The 21,368-nt window shown below is 42.3% G+C and overlaps 1 protein-coding gene across 1 annotated transcript; it reads right to left on the bottom strand.

Moving 5' to 3' along the window:
* Window positions 1-20,625, bottom strand: TNFAIP6 (TNF alpha induced protein 6). The gene is made up of 6 exons (XM_081873513.1): window positions 20,446-20,625; window positions 9,651-9,788; window positions 7,792-7,953; window positions 3,321-3,549; window positions 2,069-2,109; window positions 1-669 (listed from the first exon to the last, which is right to left on the bottom strand). Exons 1-6 carry the CDS (start codon window positions 20,537-20,539, stop codon window positions 509-511), a joined length of 825 nt encoding a protein of 274 aa, XP_081729639.1. The 5' UTR covers window positions 20,540-20,625; the 3' UTR covers window positions 1-508.
* Between the last annotated feature and the right edge of the window lie 743 nt (window positions 20,626-21,368).

Below are 21,368 nucleotides of genomic sequence, written 5' to 3'. Positions count from 1 at the left end.
TTGAAGTTTGATAAATATATATTTAGAAATCTCAATAATACATCAAATGTAGTACAATGATTATAGGGTCTATGAGTAAATATTTCTTCATCTTTTTGGCTCAAGGAAATGATCACTGCTTACAATTCAAAGTGGCTATCACTGAGCAGCTGTGAAGCAGGAAGGGGACTTATTTGCACACAATTGCATGGCCCCTTGGAACTTTAGCTAAAAACTTGAAACAAAAACAACAGGCTTATTAACCCATTTATGGTGACAGGTAGAGAAGCAGATAAAGTCAAGGGAGGAATCACATGATGGTGGGAAGCATCAGTCCAAAGGGGTGTGTATCACTGAGGTTGTATTCATCACTGAAGATCAGCAAAAAAGAGAGATCACATTGGGAGGAGGTAACAGGAAATTATGGAGAATAGGATCCACTGGGAGGAACATCAAGTAGGTGCTTGGGGATAGGGGAATGTCTTTAATAAACATCCAAGGCAAATTCTTCTTTCATGTCAATGTTCTTTTATACAATGCCAAATCTTCCAGCTAAGTAATTTTTGTTGTCTTGGGTAGTTGTATTTTTCCCATCACTCTTTTTGGGTGTATCTAAAGCAATGTATTTAATCTGAAAGCCTCCTGCCGTTACTGAAGCATCGGACAAAAACTTCAGTGTCATTACATTACCTAGGACGAGAAACAGAGAAAGAGAAAAATTACTTCTATTGAGGAAACACCTACCCCCCCCCCCAATAAAACATCAAATAATTTTTGAATTTCTCATTCTTTCTGCCAAAACACATGGTAGCATTTTTCTCTTAGTAGTAGTAACTTTATTTACGGCCATAGGCCCATACAGGTAAAAACGACACATAAATAACAACTTGTGCACGTGGGAAAAACAGCCGCTAAAACACCACTATAACAATAAAATACTATAAGATATAATGGCATACTACGCCTTAGTTAGCTTGTAGTGCTCCTTGGCGTCGCTTTTGGGTAAGGACAGCGACCAGGAACCTTGCCACTTTCAGGGTCGTATGAGTATCCTTATCCTGCAAGATTTGGGCAAGGTGGAATTTGGTGGGGAACCCTCTAGTTTCTGAATGATTGATCCCAACAAATTTGCCCGTGGCACATTGAACAGGGGGCAAGTGAACATAATGTGCTGGAGCGACTCCGGTGTCTCCTTATCACATTCGCACATGGCGGGGGCTTGGCCCTTTGAGAATCTATGTCTCAGGACGTTGGAGGGAAAAACGTTGAACCTCGCTTTGGTGAAGGCCAGTCTATGGGCAACAGTCGAAAGGGAGGAGAGGTATGATGGAACGCAGTAAGTTAAAGTGATACCAATGTTCTGAGGCGAACAAACACCTCCCCCCAGCATATAATTACGCTGTAGATCGATGTCATCCAGTCTTTGGCGGATCAGTCTTTGAGCAGTAATTTGGTCTAGTTTTAGGGAATCTGAAGGAGAGATTCCATAACTCAGGAGTTTGGCATGAATTCTACTAGTCCAAAGGCTAGAGAATTCATCTCGCCATAAGCATTGGACAAGGTAGTGGTTTGGTAATCTATGCCACAATGATAACCAATAATTGAAGACTTGCTTCCACAGGCAAGTTTCTAAGGATGCGATCTTCAATTCTAGTCGCATGGCTGCGTTGCTTACGCACAGGGGGAGCATTAGGAGCCGACGTAGGAATTGATTTTATTTTTCTCTTAAGTGCACTCAGAAACACTGTCAAAGATAATAAATGCCACTCAGCATGTGAGTAGGACAGGAATGGGAAACCTGTTGTCTTTGTGATGTTATTGGACTTCCAACTCCCATCAGTCCCAAAGGCCAGGGAAGATGGGATTTTTAGTCCATCAACATCTATTAGGCCACAGGTTCTCCATCCCTGCCCTAGGAAGTAATGCAGAGGTTTATAATACTTCAGCCATTCTGCATCTGTGAATTGGCCTTTGTGACGACCTCTCTGGCTAGAACGTTCTGTTGTGCAGCACTTCTTAAGAGTCTGAGAAGTAACTGTTATTGTCTTAGTCCATGGTTGTGTGGAGGTGTGCATGTGTATAATATTACCTGTGCTGATTACATTTTCTGGAAGTTCGTCTCCACAATACCTGAAAAACATGACAGTTGATTTACTGGTTAAATATAGGCAAGCCAAAATTCAGTAACACACTTGCTGCAGTGGCTACCTAAGCCTTTGCTAGACCGATATCAGCTTGAACTTACACTGGGTGATCTATTGTGAAGGATGCCACCGTTATGATGTGTAGAAGACATCAGGTAAGATAATCACACAGAAGTAACTCATATGCCACAACAATGGTAATTTGCAAAGTGGCTGAAGTCCTCAACTGATTTTGGATACTTCTCAACAGATTTGTCATGTTTGGCACAAATGGGAACCTTTTCAGGGACTGGGAGGTTTTCAGGGACGTGAAGGAACAAAAAGGCCAGTGGCCTATACACATAACTTTGCTTCTTTTGAATGTATTAACCATGACGATAATCTCCCTTTGCCATGCACAATTCTGTTTGCATGGTTGATAGAAAACTGGTTATTTGAAATATCAACATTTTAGTAACTGAAGGCCAATTGATAGATGATTGGATGCTTTTAGACAAATTGTGTCAGCTGGGAGGGCTGATAAGGAGATCGGGGCAAGCATGGAGTAGGGTTTTAGACCTGTTTCTCCATGCTGTGGTCCTGGGGCAAATCACTCATCTGAATCTGGTATTATTTTGTATTAAGAGGAAATCCCCCATTGATGGAAAGTCCAAGAACTTCACTTGAATGACAGGCAAGAGACCACAAATGAGCTGAGCTGAGTTTTCTCTGCTCTAATATTTTGGAGGAATTGCAGAGTCGGGGAATGGGTGGGGATTGACTGGGAATTGCAACATACTTCCAATGAATGAGTTTGGAAGGATTCCTGGGTTGGATCTAAAAGGGCGAGAAACCAAGGGGTGGGGGGAAGTTGGAAAAAGTGTGTGGTTATTAACACTTCTTAGTTCGCTGTTTGTGTAAATAAATGATGCTATTGTTCAGAACCTCTGAGACTGGGTGGGATAAACATATCCAAATAATAGATGTGTGTCGTATCTACATCATATGTTTATAGCATGTGGCTTTCCCCCAGCAAAACCTGGGAAGTGTAGTTTACTTTTCAGAGAGCTACAATTCCAGGCACCTCTAACAAATTATAATTACCAGGATGGGAAGCCATGAACATAAAATGTGGTGGTAGTCTTTTTATTTCCTGGATGAAGTTTCCACACCCCTGTATGGTGTAATATGTTAAGAAAGATGTGGGAATTCTTTTACCTGCCGACAAAACCATTTACGTCATCATAGCTGTCGTATATTTCTAAGTAATCAGCCATGCACGCTGTATCGTCTTCAAGATCAAAGTCGAGAAACTGAATTTGAATCCGTTGGCCGTATTTCACCCTTATATGCCAATAACAAGTTTGATCGTTTTCATATTCCTTTGGGTAGCCAGGGGTTTTAAAGATGTGCTTTGAATCTGTGAAGATTCCCCCGCAGGCTTTTCCTAGGAGAGAAATAAAACAAGAGGAAATTTGCCTTTTGAATTGGGCTGTCACAATGTCAGAGAAGACTTGCGGCGAGACACAGGTAACCAAAATTAATACTGGCACCTGCCATCACTGTAATGTGCCACATCCATATAATCATATTGTACTGTGTTTCTAGTATTTAAGGGAGAACGCTCACCAGGGTACAAAAACAAGGATATAAAGAGTACTGCTCTACTAGACTCGGAGCCAGCAGGGAGCCCCAACTTTGAGCTTTCATTTTTTTTAATGAAGAAGGAAGTCTGTAGCCCCTTTAGAATGAAAGTTTAGTTGCAGAGTGGTTTATAACAACGCTACAGTGTTTCCCTACAGTATTAGACACTCGTTGCAGGTTGGGTTGGGTTGAAGCTGAAAGAGTAAGTCCTGGGAATTGTAGTTTGTGCTTTTTACATGTGTGTTGAATGTGCTTTAAATGTATCGAATGTAGGCTAAAACAATGCTGCAATATTATCCATTGCTTTTATCCCCACAGTGGAAGTTTGGCTATTGCCTCAAAGTTGAATAATATCACTTACAAAATACGAAGATTCCCACCTCCCGAATGAAAGGAACAGACATAAACCAGCCAAGGTCAACAACTTGGTTTGATAATGATGCTCACCACCCAAACAATACATTTGGAAAAGATTTAGCTTGCCTCTCAGAGGAGACAGCCAAACAGGAGGCACAGATAGGCTGACTAATCTGAATTCTAAGAATGAAGGTTGCCTCTCCCTCTTTTCCCTGACATGTTCAACATCTGTGAGGGTTCTCCTCCCCTGAGAGGTTACGCAGCTGCTTATTCACACAGCTTTTTGTTTTGACTTCACATTGATAACTGCAAAGTGTGGTTTCCCCCACCATTTCTCAGAGAGTGCTAGTCACCATAGCGCTTCATGTACTAAACACGTGAACCTGATTGCTGCAATGATGGCATTTACAAAATGGCAAAAGGAAAGAAAATGTTTCCTGCACCAGAAAACCATGCTGTTTTTGATGGTGAGCTATTATAGTATAAAATGCACTATGAAACATTCCAGCACTGTTAAAGGAAAAGCAATATAATTGGGTTTAAGACTGCATTTACTGTATTTACAGGCACATGAATGCATGTTTATTTAAAAAACAAACAATCATTTTGGAATCTTCTTCTGACACTGCCAGGCAAGCATCTTCCATATGTTCTCCAAACCCAAACCACTTAAATTCCAGCACACCGTCTCCAATGGTATAATTCAGTAGACATATTTTGACCTTGTTACTCATAGGAGTAAAAAAATAAATAAAAGTAACAAGAACAAGAACAGAACAAGAAAGCTTTGTCCATGATACTGTTTTTCTTTTTTACTGCCCCTTTGTCATCATTTCATTCTCAAGAAATGCTTTTCAGGGGCGAAGAAGAGCATGCAACAGATCTAGACTTTGCGCTTGTCCACATTTCCACTTGTCTTGTGCATAGAAAGCACAAGTCTAAGTCTGAGCAGTTTCCCCCCTCGCCTCACTCCTTCCCCCCCATTCTTCTGAATTTGATAGTGTTTATTATACAAACCATTAGAAGTAAATTTACACAGCTGTTAATTATGGAAAGTGGCACTACCATACTGTGTAACACAGTTTAAGATAGTAGAATAAGGCATTATTCCATTTAAAGGCATGCAGGAAGGGGTTTATTGCATTCCATATTTTTCCTCCAGCTCTTCCACTTTTTAAATATATGCTTTCATTGCGTCTTCTTTGGACATTTCTTTCAAGGAATTCCAGGCATCCCACTTGCTCTTGCCTTTGAAATCAAGCATCCCAGGACGGTCTGTATTTACATCTCCAGCTGTGGCCTGCTTGTAATGGCTGTAGATATCCAGCACTTCTTGATCTGTTGGTTGGGTCTTCAGCTTCTTGACTTCTTCTGCAGCTTTTGCAAATTCTGTCTATGCCATGGCTGCAGAAGCACGCAGCAACCCCCTCCTGATGCAACAAGGGGCTGAACTGCGCCCATTGAACTCCCTTGCCCCAGAGTCTCTCTGCCTCACTCCTTTCTCAGAGAAAACCTGCTTTTTAGGGCTAAATCGGAGCAAATGCGAATCCATAAAAAAAGAAATTTCCTCTGACTGAGCACTAAAGAGCGGTTTCCCCAGTGGGACAAGAGGAAGTGTCAATAAGCCCCTCAGCAGAAGTACAGTGGTACCTCGGGTTAAGTACTTAATTCGTTCTGGAGGTCCATACTTAACCTGAAACTGTTCTTAATCTGAAGCACCACTTTAGCTAATGGGGCCTCCTGCTGCCGCCGCGCCGCCGGAGCACAATTTCTGTTCTTATCCTGAAGCAAAGTTCTTAACCTGAAGCACTATTTCTGGCTTAGTGGAGTGTGTAACCTGAAGCGTATGTAACCTGAAGCGTATGTAACCCGAGGTACCACTGTACTCAGTCTCTGTTGATTCTAGAATGAAGTGCTGTGGGTACTCAGCCTGAGGCCAAATAACAAGCAATCACAGGAAAAGCAGAGAGTCTCTCAGGCCTGTTTGGGAGGCTAGCCAGAAAGCATTGGGCTTCCCTGAAAATCAAGCATAGGGCTATGTCAGTCGTTTTAGAGTTGACACTATTGGCTGCAGAAAACAAGGCCTTGGCAAGAGCAGAGAAGTAAGCCTGGATGTTGCTGGACTCTGGGACTGATGCTGCCTGGGGACTTGCCCTGCCTGCGCAAGCAGCTGTTTTCCTCATAATTCCTTTTCAAGAAGTAAATTTGGCAAATGAAGGGATGTTCACAAAGATTTCAGAGGTCTCCAGAATGCTGTCATCGATAGGAAACTGCACAAAGTCTGCCCTGAGCTTTTGGAAGGGAAAGGAGTGGCCAAAGCAGCAGATTAGCGATGCAGATTTAATTGGCACCTTGTACCTTGTTTTAACTTGTACCTTGTTTTAAACCCTACTTTACTTCTGTGCCAGCTAGGTGACTTTTAGTGAGCCATTGTTTGTTGGAGAACAATATCATCCCCAATATGGAGCTGCTGCTGAAATGTGTAGGGTCCCTAACCATGTGACATCACCACACTGTATATTTTTTCATCCATTTCCCCACATCATTGGTAGCTTCTAGCAAGACATACCATCATGATCTCTCTCTCTCTCTTTTTCACCATCATGATCTCTCAATGGGGGGCAAGTGAACCAACAAGATACATGGGAAAACTCAACACGGGATGTAATTTTTGGCAGTAGATCCTGGTTGTGGATCTTTTGTTCTTATTTATTTCCCCCTTAATTACTGGAGTTTAATTCCTGAATAATATGATGTTCCATCCTTAGTGTGCAACCACTCAGAACTGTATGATTACACACTCTGGCACAAAATCCCCATGCTAGCAGGTAGCTGGTCTTCAAGGTACTATCCACTGAACTTTTAATTTTGTTTAAAAGTTAATTTTATTTTGATTTTAAATGTGATTTCAAATTGTATTTTAAACTAATCGTTTGATTTTGTGTTTTTAATATATTATATACTTGGTGTTAGCCGCCCCGAGTCTGGTCTCGGCCAGAGAGGGCGGAGTATAAATAAAATTTATGATGCTGATGATAATGATAATGATACTACCATTACTGGGAAAATTGTTGCCCAGAAGTGTCCTTATCTTCAGTTAGCTTTATTTGCAAAATAAAAACAACAATTTGCCTCTTAGAATTTCAGGGAGGCTGAATTAAGAACTAGAAGGTACGTACTTCAATGAAAAGTTGGGTATTGAACAGATATTTCCATCCCTTTGTCCCTACAGACGAACCCCGGGGGGGGGGGGGGGGAATGGAAATTTATCAACCACAGCCCTGAATATAAGAAGCTTAAATCCACAAATCTCTGGGCACTTGTTTTTCTGCTAATCAGAACATTTATGCTAACCAGAGGGGAAGGAAAACCCCGCTGACTTGGAAAAGAAGCAGGTGATTTAGGGCGGCTCCCCACTCCATAAAATACCGCCAGCGGATTATGAAATAGGTGCTACATTGCTATGGAGTTCCTTGGGTTATGTAATACGTAATGAGGCCCACTAGAAAGGAGCAATCAAGTACTGGCTCTGGAATTTCTCTTGAGAGTATTAAAAAGCACACAGATTTGCAATCGCATGCACACAAAAGCTTATACCCAGAACAAACTTAGTTGGTCTCTAAGGTGCTACTGGACAATTATTATTTTTTTATTTTGACTACGAAAATGTTGTTTGTTGCACACTCACCATTAGGGTTGAAGCAGTAAGCATCCCACTTCTCGCTCCTGTTGAGCCGAAAGCCGTAGTCCACAATCCCAGTCTTTCCAAAGCCACAGTTGCTTCCAGGTTTGACAATGGGATAGCCAACTCTTCCTTTCGCTAACCAGCCAGCCGCACACATATGATACCCTGGGGGATGGAAGGATATGTCATGTACGCCCAGTGCTGGCTTAAGATGGAAACACTGTACTTCAGATTAATGACCTTTTGTTCTTGTTGCCAAAAATGTAATTGACACACAGTTCGTTTAAATTGAATTAAGCCATGCAAGCAAAACAATTTCCACCCTGGACACATAAAATGCTGCGTGTATGCTTCATTTGTTTTATTTTATTAGAAAATGTGTCATCTTTTTTAACAATGGAAAGAGCTGTTTTCACTTTAAACTAATAAACAACAATTGGATGCAGATGCTTACTAGATCTTAGTCTTAGAACTGCTTTTTAAAGATGTCGGACTAGTGTAAGTCACTGAGTTACTGAAATTTGGGCATTCACTCTCTAAGGCAGTTGCCTCTGATGCATCTCTGTTGCCTGGCATTATCTTCAGGTACTCTCCAGGTTAATATCACTCATCACACTAGTGCAAATAGAAGCCCGTGGATGTAGAGATGTAGAGAAAAACAGCCTATTACCACCTTGCTTAAGACTACCTTAGTGCTGACAAGTCTGGGAGAGTTTCAGCTCTCTGAAATAAGCATCTCAGCCTAAAATTGAGAGGTTGACATGTCCCAGGTGTGTCCTGAGAGCTAGAAAATTGTACTACAACTTAGAATGATAACTTTCTAGGTGGAGGAGTTAGCAAAAGAGTCAGAAGTGTGTGATAGGACCATTTATCACACACTGTACTCATTTATCAAATGGTCTGGCAATTAATCATTTTGGTTGCTTGCTTTGTCGCCAGATTGCATCTTTCTAGGCCTCTTCACATGCTGTGTGGGGTTGTGCACATTTCATTTCATTGAAGCCATTTATATTAATTGATTCTTGAGCTCACACATTAGTTGTGTTGAATAGCAGCTCCAACAATTATCCCTTTTACTCCATTCCTGTACCCATTAACTTGGGAGCAAGTTCCATGGGACTCAATGGGGCTTATTTCAGAGTAGACATTGTATAGGATTGTGCTGCACATACCTTTCCCACTTAGATGTAAGTCCTATTGAATTAGCTATGACCTACAGCCAAGTAGCACATTGGGGATAGTGGGCAACCTTGATATACAGTGGTACCTCAGGTTAAGAACTTAATTTGTTCTGGAGGTCTGTTCTTAACCTGAAACTGTTCTTAACCTGAAGCACCACTTTAGCTAATGTGCTGCCACCGCGCTGCCACCACACAATTTCTGTTTTCATCCTGAAGCAAAGTTCTTAACCCAAGGTACTATTTCTGGGTTAGCGGAGTCTGTAACCTGAAGCGTATTTAACCCGAGGTACCACTGTAATGGAGATTAATAAAACCAAACTGATTTCAATCCATGTCCATAGGGTTCTTAAACTTTCATCCTCGGTACTACTTGCATGTCAATTTCTGTAACAAATAGCATTGTTCGTACAGATGTGTTTTTAACAGAAAAGGAAACAGATGAGTGAACTGAAATTAGACTCAATCATTGAACAATCAACAGTGTGGACAGTTTGTGTGAACATCAAAGGACAAAACGCACTCTGGGCAGCTTTCCCCCCATCTCTTGCCTTCTAGATGTTTCCTCACTAAAAGCCCAGTGGGTTTATGTAGCTCTTTTTCACTTTGGGGGACTTTGTGGCATGCAGGAGAATTCCTGCTGGACCAGACTGCCAAATGATCGCATATATTGCATGCTCATACCTATTTTCCTTGCAGCCTCCAGCTGCTGGTATGTGGCTAGATGTCCTCCTTCATACTGACACACTGCTTTTGCTTCTGCATATGTGAGCTGGTATTTTCCAGACCTTGCTTCTCTATGGTACACTCCAGCCGCTCGTTCTGTGAAGCCAAAGCAACAAACGGTGATCTTTTTCTTTTCTTTTTAAAACAAAGGAAACAAAGTTTTGAAGAATCTAGCAGGTGTCCTACTCTTCACGACCGCCGATAGTTTAGCCCAGGATGCTGTTCCGTGTAATGCAAACATGAGCAATCTATCAAATCTTCTCTGGGTGTCAGTGAGGGAATTCTGCCATTGCTCTTCTGACAGCAAGTAACATTAATTTTAGCGTCCACAGATGGCTTTAGGGCACATGAACATCATGTACAGAAACTAGCTTCAAGCCTGACATAGCTTTTAATTAAAAAGCCTTGGGGGCTGTAGATTGAGAAGGGGCTAGGGATTCCTTAAAAATTTAATCCTCCGCAACATCACACACACACACACACATTTATGACTCCAAAAATTTGCTTGGGGGGAGCCAACATCAGTTAAATTGAATGCAAACAAGTCTCAAGCTAGTTTAAAATTGAAATTAGGCTGGCAACTAAATTCTCAAAGTTAAATGCTTTACTGCTGAGTTCCTGGATCTTTTGGATCTTCTTCACTTATCCTACTGGTCATACCTATGGCTGTCTACCTATTCATCCATGCTTAAGTTCCCAGTTCATCCTTTCCTCCCATGCCTGCCCTTTACTAAGATTTGGCCCTCTTGGTCACAATGTGTCCCTACTGTCCACGTTTTGTGCCCAGTCAGGTCCCACATGTGGTTCTTTGGCTGGTTCAGATGCAATGCCTAAACCAGGGATGGATAACCTGTGGTCCTTCAGGTGCTGTTGGATTCCAAATCCCACCAGCTTCGGCTAGCAAAAATAGAGGATTATGACAGCAGGAGTCCAACACTATCTGGAGGTTCCTCATCCCTGGCCTAAACTGTGGTTTGGCATTATTTGAATGAGTCTTCAAGGAGCTTTAGGATATAATGTTCCTTCCTCCACAGTGATTCCTTCCTCCCTTTTTTGATTTGAGGTAAACCATTCTTTGCCACAATGTTTAAACTGGGCAACTCTGGTTTGTACTTGTTCTGCAAAACAGGATTGGCCACGAGGTTTTGTTCATGATTTTTAACCAACAGGCCACATCACACCAATATTTATTTGTTATCTCTACCATCTACTACTTCATCTCTGCCGCTTGCGGCGGTTGCAGGAACAAATTGTAAGATGCCAAAGTGCAAGTTCTACAGCTATTGGAGGAGATGGTTACAGAAAGACAAACTGGTAACAAAATTATGAATGCCTGGGCTAATCTGTTGAAAGAAATTCAAAACAGCCAGCTCGGAATGGCTTAAATACCCATAGATTTGGGATGATCAAACATCTGAATAATGGCATACTTCTATGGAAGCTGGCTTGGAAAATTAATTAGAACTTGTTCCCAAATGAGGCATGCATAGGACTGTAGCCCAAGTAGAATAGGGATTTGGGACATTTGCAGCCAGCGTAATAATGAGAGTTTCACAACTTGAAACCAACATCTTTTTTAAAAAAATCTATTGGATGTTATTGTTGCATATAAAAATGTGTTGTCACAGAAAAAACAGGTAACAGAGGGGGGCTGAAAGGGAGGGAACTAAACAGTATCCAGCAACTTTGATTTAATGAAGGCCTTTAACACTGAATTGTCACTGTTGAGTAATTTTGCCAACACTGATTCACCCCACGAACACCGATTATAATATTAGTACAGGACAAGTCCCTTGCCTAGACCCCCACAAAGACTGGATGATGTAGTATGAAAAACCTTTTTCTTTTCTTTTTTTTGGCAGAAAGGTCAGGTTATTATATTCCCCCCATCTTCTTAAGTTCTTCCAACTTGGCTAATAACAACAAATTTCAGCAAATGTTTATTGCAACAAATATTCCTGAGCCAACGAATCTACGAAACTGGAAGTGGGGGATGTGATTTTTCCTGGCAGCGAGAATCATAAAGTCCATGTATTCAAAAAATGAACAGGCAGATTCCAGTATGCCCCATACCTCTCCTGTGCTTAAGGAAAATTCATTCGATTCACTTATGTATGAATTGAATACTTAAAGCGAGGAATAACACAGTGCATTTGCGAATAGAAGAACCTTGGGGTTTTGTCACTTTTGCTGGCCAGCATTTTACTCATGGCAGCCAAGGACAGAGATTTCTCTACTCCTGCTGGATGAATGAGTTTGTGCCAAGTTTGCCCTACGTTGCACGCGCGCGCGCGCGCACACACACACACATGTGATGCTGTTTGCCACCCCCCAACCTACTTCCCAGGGCACATGCCCCCTTTCATGCCTTGCCATAGTGAGCTCGTGGGACAGCAACTGTAATCTTCCCCACAACAAAGGACCTGCAATAGCTGTCCTAGTTGGAGGAAGAAATCCCTGTTAATTAGCAACTACAGCTAGATATATAGTTGCTGTTGAAGAGTTGTTATTTCACAAGAGAGACATTTGCCTGATGTTGTTTGGCTACCTACAGCAGTAAACCGCTGCGTGGTCCTCCCAGGAGACCAAATGTGCCTGGAAAGGCCCATCAGTGTCACGCTGCTCTCTTGGAACAGCGCAGGGAATGAAATAATAATTCAGCATAAAACACAGATAAACAAAACGAAGCAACAAGACAAGAGCCCCTGGTACACAACTGGTATGAAACACCCTGCGAGAATAGGAGATGGTAGAAAAGAAAGTCAGTTAACAAAAATAGTCGCATGGCAAAGATCTGAATATACATCATGTAATCTAGTAGAAAAGCTTATTAAAAGCTCAAAAGTATTGCTAGGAAGGCAATGATAATTAGGGGAAAATGATTGCTTTCCACATTTAATTTCTTTGGGCAAGTTCCTGGATGCAACACAGGGTATTTTTATTAGTATGTTCTTGTGGGTATTGTTATAATAATATTTTATTGGTGTATCATTGTTCAAAAGTCAACAAGAGAATGTAGGTTTTTCAATCTTAAAACCAAACAAACCCAAAATTATATATTTTAGAATGAACAAGCTGTTCCTGATAGTCTTCTTTGGGATTTTATTTGCAGTTGCTGCAGAAACTACAGCAGTCAGTCTTTCTGACCTGCTCCTGTGGGTGGTCTAGATCTATTGAGAGTAATCAGAAACTTCCATCTCTCTTGCTCTCTTGTAAAAATCATTTTATTGGTATGGACAGGCTTTCAGCATCTGTACTCCGCCTTCTCTCCTCAGTTTTTAAATTAAAAATCCACTGTATATACCAGAAATGGTTAAGCCATGTCCCTCCAGATGTTGTGGGACTCCAGTTCCCACCGGCTCTACTGAAAGACCAGCAACTTTTTGTTCCTTGAAATCCTTCCATTCCAGATGGTCATTACAATAACTCTGTAACCGAGAAAGTGCCTGAGTTTGCTTTTCCTCTCATTCCCACCCATCTCCTTTCCTTTTGTGCCATGCTTTTTTAGATTATAAACTTGGGGGCAGGGGCTGTCTTATTATTAACATTTGCAAACTCCTTGAGGTGCTATTTTTAGTTGAAGAGTAGGATTAAGATGTTTTGAATATTTAAAAAGCCACAATCAGTGGTCACCATTCCCATTTAAAGAGAACGAGGGTGGTGTTCAATGGTGAGTTTTGTCACCTCTTTTTCTAGAAAAATAGCACTGCCCTTGCTGTATATGATGGGGACTTTTTTTTTAAACATAATTGTTATTAAATTTTATACTTTGTCACATACCAACGAAATCATAACATCACTTACATCTTTGCTCATCCTGAGCCTCGACCTCCCCCCTCCCACTCCCTGGCTTTCATAGGTATACCTTTTCATCTTAGTATTCCTATCTCACCCGATTTACCTTCTTTTTATCCTTAAAGAAATTTACGTCCGTATTTGTAAACCAGTTCCACATATCAACATTATAAATATTTTAAGTAAGACCTGCAAACGTTTTCAAATGTTTGCAATGTTCTTTCATATATTGTATAAATTTACTCCAGTCCTTTTCAAACAGCTCGTCATGCTGGTTTTGGATCTTCCCTGTCAGCTTTGCCAGTTTTGCATATTCAATCTTTTTAGTATGCCATTCTTTCAAAGTTGGAAGTTCCTGCTGCTTCCATTTCTGTGCTAAAAGTGTCCTTGCAGCCGTAGTAGCATACAGGGGTACCTCTGGTTAAGAACTTAATTTGTTCTGGAGGTCCGTTCTTAACCTGATACGGAAGGGGGGCCCCCATATATTCTTCACCTTCTTCTTCGCTACAATATATCCATTTATTTCCAAGTCCAATTGTCAATGTCAAAAGGAACTAAAATCTATAAAATTCATAGAAAATCAACGTGCCAATTTGCTCAATTTCTCTAGGACTCCATGACACCTCCCCTGTCCTCCATAATCCCTCAAGCAAGGTTTCAAGACCCTAATCCTATCAAATCACTCTGCCAAGCAAGCCTTCCCTCCGGGCAATGCCAGGTGGCAGACTATGCGTACATGGACCATTGTCTTCTCATCACTGGTACTCAGGATGTGCTTATCTGCGCATATCTCCAGCTCTGCATATTCCCCCTCCCTCCTCCATATGTTAATCCTGTGTAACCCAACCTCTTCTTAATGTATTCATGATGTAATCTGTGTAACCCAAACTCTTCTTAATGTATTCATGATGTAACTGGGATGTATTTTGCACTGAATTCTGGGACATGGAGGGAAGTTTTAAAAGTTCATGTCACCCCTTTCTCACTGTTCAATCTCGCCTTGAACCTGTTGCGCAATAAACTTGGATCTTCTGCAGCTTGCTCCTGTCTCCGGCTGAGCTCATTTTCCTCCGCAGGGACCCGCGGACTTAGTCCGACGAGCTGGCTGGCAGAGCAGCCTCGCACCCAGATTTTACCATAACAACCTGAAACTGTTCTTAACCTGAGGTACCACTTTAGCTAATGGGGCCTCCTGCTGCTGCTGTGCCACAGCTGCGTGATTTCTGAAGAAAAGTTCTTAACCCAAGGTACTATTTCTGAGTTAGCGGAGTCTGTAACCTGACACGTCTGTAACCTGAAGCGTCTGTAACCCAAGGTACCACTGTATGTCTTTTAAAGGAATTTATTCTCCTATTATACCCAGTAAAAATGCCTCTAGTAAAAATACTCTAAAAGTATTTTTAAAGACCTTTTTCAGTTCATTATATATCATGTCCCAGAAGGCTTTAGTCTTAGTACAAGTCCATATGATGGGGACTTTGCATGCTGTGCTGATGCTCCATTTTTCTCTTCTTCCTCTGCCCTACTGAGTAATTGAGAAGATAATGAGTGTTATTTCCTTTCCTAGTAATGCACACAACAGTCTCTGCTTCTTTTCATCTCATTTCTCTAAATATTCTTGAGCCACACTTGACCCCTTTGAAAGCTCCCTAAGGACTCATAGGCCAGTTTCATTTCATGAGCATCCTTAGCTCATCAATACAGACCAGTTTCTATAACTACCCAGAGAGGTGCAGACATTGTAATGGCGGTGGACCCTTCATTGGAAGTCTTTAAGCAGAAGTTGTATGACCATCTGTCATGGATGTTTTAGCTGAGATTCTTGCATTGCCCTCTAGAATCCTTTCTATGATTTTTTGACTGTACCATGGAATTGAGTTGCATGCATTTGCATTGGAGAAATGAGGGGATTAGTGCTGACACCAAAAAGCAGGAAATCCCCCAGCTGGATGCTATTACAATAGCTGTAAAAAGCTGTCCCCTCAAATGGCAGAGGGCTCAGGAAATAATTATCCCTGGGAGTCCTGGACGAAACTCTTGTCAAATGTTCCATGCAGATCACAAGCCCATCTGTGCACTTAGAAATATTTATGCTTGCAGGAGGGAGGGCTGTGTAAATGAATTAAGGCTTGGACATTGAGTTTTTCCACAACAGAAATTTAAACCCTTATTCTATCAGGGGCACCAGAGGTGGGTAGCTCAGAAACACCACCATGGCCTTGCAGCTGGTGGGATAACACACAAAAACTGCTTGCAAAAATGTGTTTATTGGGAGAAATTCAAACTAAACTGAATTTCCATGTGGAAATGTGGAGAACGGAATTTAAGATGGGGGAAAAATGGGAATCTGAAAGACACAAAAATTGGCAGATTCAGTCATCCCAACTCAGGTCTCCCACATTTCCCCTATATCAAACAGTATCAGCAGTATCCCTTGCTTTCTATTCCACTATGTTATTGGATTAAGATGGTAGTTCCAAGGAGTATGGTATTTATTACTGCTGCTCAGCTCTGGAATAATCTGCTGGAGAAGTTATTGGTAATAAATTGCACACAGGGCATACAATATATAGTTTCTGTTCACTTTCAATTGATCCGTTTTTCAGTTAGGCTATTTTTTTTGTTTTTATTTAATTTCAATAGTGTTGATTTGCTATTTTGTTTTATTCCTGGGTCTTTGGTTTTACTTCTGCTTATCCACTTTGAGCCTTTGGAAAAAGTGAACTATAAACAACTGGAATGCATACATATACATACAGCCTGACAACCACCAGGACCCCGTGCTACATGGCCTATTCCTTTTAGTGCCAACACACTGTGTTGTTATCAGAGCAGGACTTCAGGGCAGACATCCACTAGAATGATCAGGAGGATCCTCCCCTAAGCAGCAGGGCAGAGGGATCACACTTTGAAGTATGTGGAATATTTATTAATTTGTGTAACCAAAATGCATGTACTCCTTGATAAGAGAAAAACCTCTGAGTAGTTTGCAAAAAATATAAAATAAAACATTTTTAATTAAAAAAATGAAAGCCAGTATTTGAATCATTCAAAGCATAGTTAAAATCAACAGTAGCTAAAAAGTGATAAAATACATATAACTTCTGAAGGTCTGGATAGGGTTGCCTGAACAATAACAAATATTAAGCAGTTGCCAAGAAGAATATAGGGAAGGCACCTGTCTGATGACTATAGACAAGGAGTTCAAAAGTGTAGGTGCTGCCATGCTAAATGATTGATTTATTGCAAATGTGGACAAGTCTCATGGGGCACTTGTAACAGTGCCCATTATGCAGATCAAAGCAGTCAAACGGGCACATACAAGGTAAGGCAATCTCACAAATAAACTGGTCCCAAGCTGTTAAGGCAGTGGTTTTCAACCAGTGTGCCATGGCATCCTGGGGTGCCTTGAATGATGGCCAGGGGTGCCGCAGGCAACTCTGGCCTCCGTCCCCGCCTCTAGCATCTTTGTCTCACCAAGGCTTGCACAGCTGTTAGTTGCAGCAGCCCCAGCAACAAGCTCCACAGGCAAATGGTGCTTCTGGGGCTGGCCAGGGAGTGCTAGTTACCTGAAGTTACCTGGTGGCCTCGGAGAAAGCAAGCAAGCAGGCAAGGGAGCCCAGCCAGCCAGCCAGTCCACCAGCCCTTGCTGTTGGGCATGGAAGGACAAGTGGGAGACCAGGCAGGTAGGCAGGCACTGCACTGGCCTTTCTTGTGCTTGCTGTGAGCAAGGCCTGCCTGGGAGCCCAGTGCTGAAGGGGAGCCTTTCCGCCATGCAGGCCCTGCAGTACCCACTGCTGCCACTGCTACCTCCCAAGGTAAGGTGCTGGCCTCACATTCACCTTTGGTAAGTTTCCGTTGGGCCACTACGGCTGGGCGCATCCTCTTCCCAATCCCCTGTGGGGCAGTGTGAGGACGTGCTTCTCTTTGGGGCAGGGGGAGGCAGCTCAGAGAACAGGGGCAGTGGTGCCAGCTGCCCAGAGGACTCCCAAGGAGAGGGGAGAGGAGATTAAGCTGAAGGAACACTCCAAAAGGGAGAGCGTTCGGAAAAGGGTGAGAGGCTGCCAGCTCTGCAGGCAAGAGGTGACATAAGTGGGCTCCTGAGCCCCACAGGGGTGCCGCAGGAAGAATACAGTTGGTCAAGGGAGCCATGGACTTAAAAAGGTTGAAAACCGCTGTGTTAAGGGATTTATAGGCTCATAGTAACATACTGAACTTGGCCTAGAAGCAAATGGGACAACCAGTGCAGATCTCTGAGCAGCTTTAAACGTATGGTGTGGATGTCACCTCAGGAAAAAGAATGTGTTAACCCCAGCTAAAATACAATGCAGTTTGACTTCAAAGAAAATGCTGATTTTTCACACAATGCAACTGCTACCCTCAAGAAAGATGTTTGACTCTTGCAAAACTAAGAAATAGGAACTTTGCCTCCCTGCAGTGCCAAGCCTAAGCACAGCACAAAGTTTCATTGTGACCCTGGTTGACAGCATGGTAAAGCCGCACATGCTGTGTTCTCAATTAACACATCCCTTCCTCGGTGCCTGTAATTAAATAAAGCCGGAGTCGCCAATGCGGTACCCAACAGATGTTGTGGACCACAGCTCCCTGCATCCCACTGACCATTCCATCACGCAGGCTGAGGCTGATGGAAACTGTAAGCTAAAGCATCTGGAGGGCGGCACCATGTTGGCCACCCCTGAAATAAAGAGTAAACTGCAATGCGAATTCACAACCAGCATCGTGTGTAGTTAAGGCCTCTATATTGGTTTGTGCACTGGGAATGTATTGTTTCACTCAAGTGTTTTATTGCGCCTTCCTCATCCCCCTGCCGCATTTACAATTCATGAGTAAGATACTCTGACATTCAGGATTTTTCTGCAATCCTCTGACTATATTTCCATCACATATTAGGCGAGGTGTGCTGACTTAAAAACACAGGGCACCTCTCGTGATCCATATTCTGAGCCCTTAAGACACCCTGGTCTATAGTCTGAGCTTTCCCCTTCTCCAAGTACTGACACAGGCACACAGGGAACTATCCTGCAAGTACTCTGTTCCTGCTAGCTCCCCCACAGTAGTGTGCACTGACGTTCAGCTTCCAATGCTGCATATTGATTTCGTTGGGGTTTCAGCATGTCTTTGTTCCTTTGCATACTGCCCAGTATTGTTAGGACCTAGGTATTACTCTACTAGTGTTTCTGAAAGGGCTAGCTAATTTTATGTTAAACATCTAGACACCATAAACAATCAAAAGTTGGTTTGGATAAAAGCAAATGTCACTTCCTGACATCCTGGAGAGCTGCCACCCATTAATGTAGGCAGGGGTTGGGGAACCTATGGCCCTTCTGTTTTCGTTGGGACTACAGATCCCATCATCCCTGGCCATTGAGCATGGGAGTTGGAGTCCAGCAATATTTGGAAGGCTACAGGGTCCTCATTCCTGGTGTACACAGTCCTGAGCTAGATGGAGAAGTGGTCTAACAGGTAGGTCAAAGATAGCTTAAATATGATCTCTGTGCCTTAAGTCCATAATCCACCCACATGTCATGCATGTATTTCTGGGAAGTGGTTTCCAGCAAGTCCAAATGTGCTTCTTAGAATGGTCTTAATCAGGAATGGATTGCGTTCCACTGAAATGCAAGTAACGGAAAGGCTTAATGATCTGCTCTTTAACAAAAACCCCAAAGGGCAAAGAATGGATCTGTCGTGGTCTTGGGTTGTAACACTTAGTGCTCTTTCTTGATCATAAGCTCCTTTGAACTGAGCTGGGCTGAGCGCCGCGCTGGCAAGTTCTAAACATACCCAGGTCATGTACCTGAATGTGTTTTCCACCTCCTCAGACATCACATTTGAAGCACACAGTGTAATACTTGAACCAGCCTCGTAGTTTGACCTTCCTGCACCTTAGCCGGGGGGGGGGGGGACATTTCTTGTAGAACAGCTGTGTTTAAATGGACAAGACTGCCTTTGTTGTTTCATTTGTAAGTAATATCTTGGCCACATGAGACTTTTTCTAGGGTTTCTATGTCAGCTGCCAGAGAATTTACCCGGCTGTGTGCTTCATGGCTAAGAATGCAGCCCTGAGGTCACTATTGGGGCAGCATTTTATTTTGTGGCAAAAAAGATTTCTGCATTGCAGGGGGTTGGACTAGATGACCCTTGGGGGTATCTGCAATTCTATTATTCTGTGCCAGTATAAAGTGGAACTAGATGTTATAGAAGACACAGAGCTATTATTGACAATACTCCACCCCCCTTCTCAAGTTCTCTCCATCCCAATTCTCTATCCATTTCTGGTTCTGCCAAGAGAGACCATTACTGAGATACTGAACAGGCTCCAATCTTTATTTTCCTAAGTAAGATTCAGCTGTTCCGAAATAAGAGGGAAGGCAGGAGGATGCTAGAATAAGTAAGACATAAGAAAGTCAAAAGACAGCAGAACAAAAATGGGATACAGAGAACGGGGAAGTACAACTGCTCTGAAATGTTTTTTAAAACCACTTCGTTCACAATGTATATTTCCCAAAATATCTGTATATGAAGCATCAAGGAATTTCATATATGTACAAGGCAAAGGCTGATATGTATCTTGCACAGCTGTTTCTGTTTAGTTCTCTCTTTCTCTTGCTCTCTCTCTCACACACATTCTCTAGAGGTTTAGCTTTCCATTCATCTCAAGCTTCCAGATAATATCATTCTCCCAGCTCATATTTCTAGGCATTCTTTTTCACAAATGAAATGTCTGCACCACTTTTTTTTAAAAAAGTAAAATAAAGAACATTAAGCCAAAACAATGCAAATGAATTCTTGTTCGGCTGCAGCAAGATGCTGCCTTTAAATCAATGGGACGTGACAACTGAAGCAGTGATTTGGAAAATGTTGTGGGTATCCCTGAAGCCAAGGCTTTGCAAATGGAAACAAATGAACAAACAAAACAAATAAATGAAAAACCTCTTACCTAGCCAGATAGAGTTATGTAGAACTCCGTCCTTGAACCCCCAGCCAGCAGCTGTATCCCACAGCAAGGCAAAGAGAAAAATCAACACAATCATATCTTCTGTTAAGAGTATTTTGCAGTCACTGTTGAAGCGGGTCTGGAAAGACTCCTTCTAGCAGCTGCTGACTTTCTAGTGGAACATCTGGCTGCCAGATCTTATATAGTGTTTTCATCTGTGAGGTCAGCAAGCCTGCTCCAATTGAACATGCTGTAGTATTGCTCACACATTAAAACTTCCCTGATTTTTTTGTAAGTCTGACTCATTTTACGTTTCCCTTACATGAGTCTCCAAAGTCTACAGCATCCAAGTAAAGGTTTAATTCCTCGTTTGCCAAAGCAAGCATATTATTTTCGAACAGTTAAATATCTCTCTTTTTTTTGAACCTCCTTCTTTTGACACTGAAACGGCGATCTGCTTCACACAATTTTGCTCTTTTTACTGTATTTTTTTTAACCTGTTAACTATCTTCTTTCCCTCCCATAACCATCGTCACTTATTTTGATACTCAGACAGCAAGCTGCTCTACACAATTTCGCCTTTGTAAAAGCATAACAACTGAATCCTTTGCAGGATAATTTGACTGTAGGTTCTGTCTGTCGCAGATACGCTTTCATGGAGTGGAAAAGCTTCTAACCCTGAGTAGAGAACCAGAGTGAGAACTTCGCTGCTCTGGCCCGCCATCCAGGTTCCTCGTGCTTGGTGCCCCCTGATAGGGAAGTTAAAACATTTGGCTTGATGGGCTTTCCACCATACAATACAGCTGGTCCGGGGCACTTAAAATGGCCAGCCGCTGGGACATGACTCCTCGCTGCACCTGGAATGGAGGGCATGCCGCAAGGGGCTGCAACTGCCGCCCACCCTGACTGTAGGGTAAGTGGTCATT

The sequence above is a fragment of the Podarcis erhardii genome (assembly GCF_964252035.2).
Source record: "Podarcis erhardii genome assembly, chromosome: 1".
Lineage (NCBI taxonomy): Eukaryota > Metazoa > Chordata > Lepidosauria > Squamata > Lacertidae > Podarcis > Podarcis erhardii.
The sequence above is the reverse complement of the archived record's forward strand: the minus strand, read 5'-3'. Positions and strand labels throughout refer to the sequence as shown.

What these genes read in the sequence shown, in the direction of transcription:
- TNFAIP6 (XM_081873513.1), bottom strand. Translation starts at nt 20,539, where the DNA reads ATGATTGTGTTGATTTTTCTCTTTGCCTTGCTGTGGGATACAGCTGCT. An exon ending in TTACTGCTTCAACCCTAATG is followed by an intron (nt 3,550 to 7,791) that starts GTGAGTGTGCAA and finishes TTTCTCTCCTAG; the next exon opens with GAAAAGCCTGCGGGGGAATC. An exon ending in AGAAAATGTAATCAGCACAG is followed by an intron (nt 670 to 2,068) that starts GTAATATTATAC and finishes TTCTCGTCCTAG; the next exon opens with GTAATGTAATGACACTGAAG.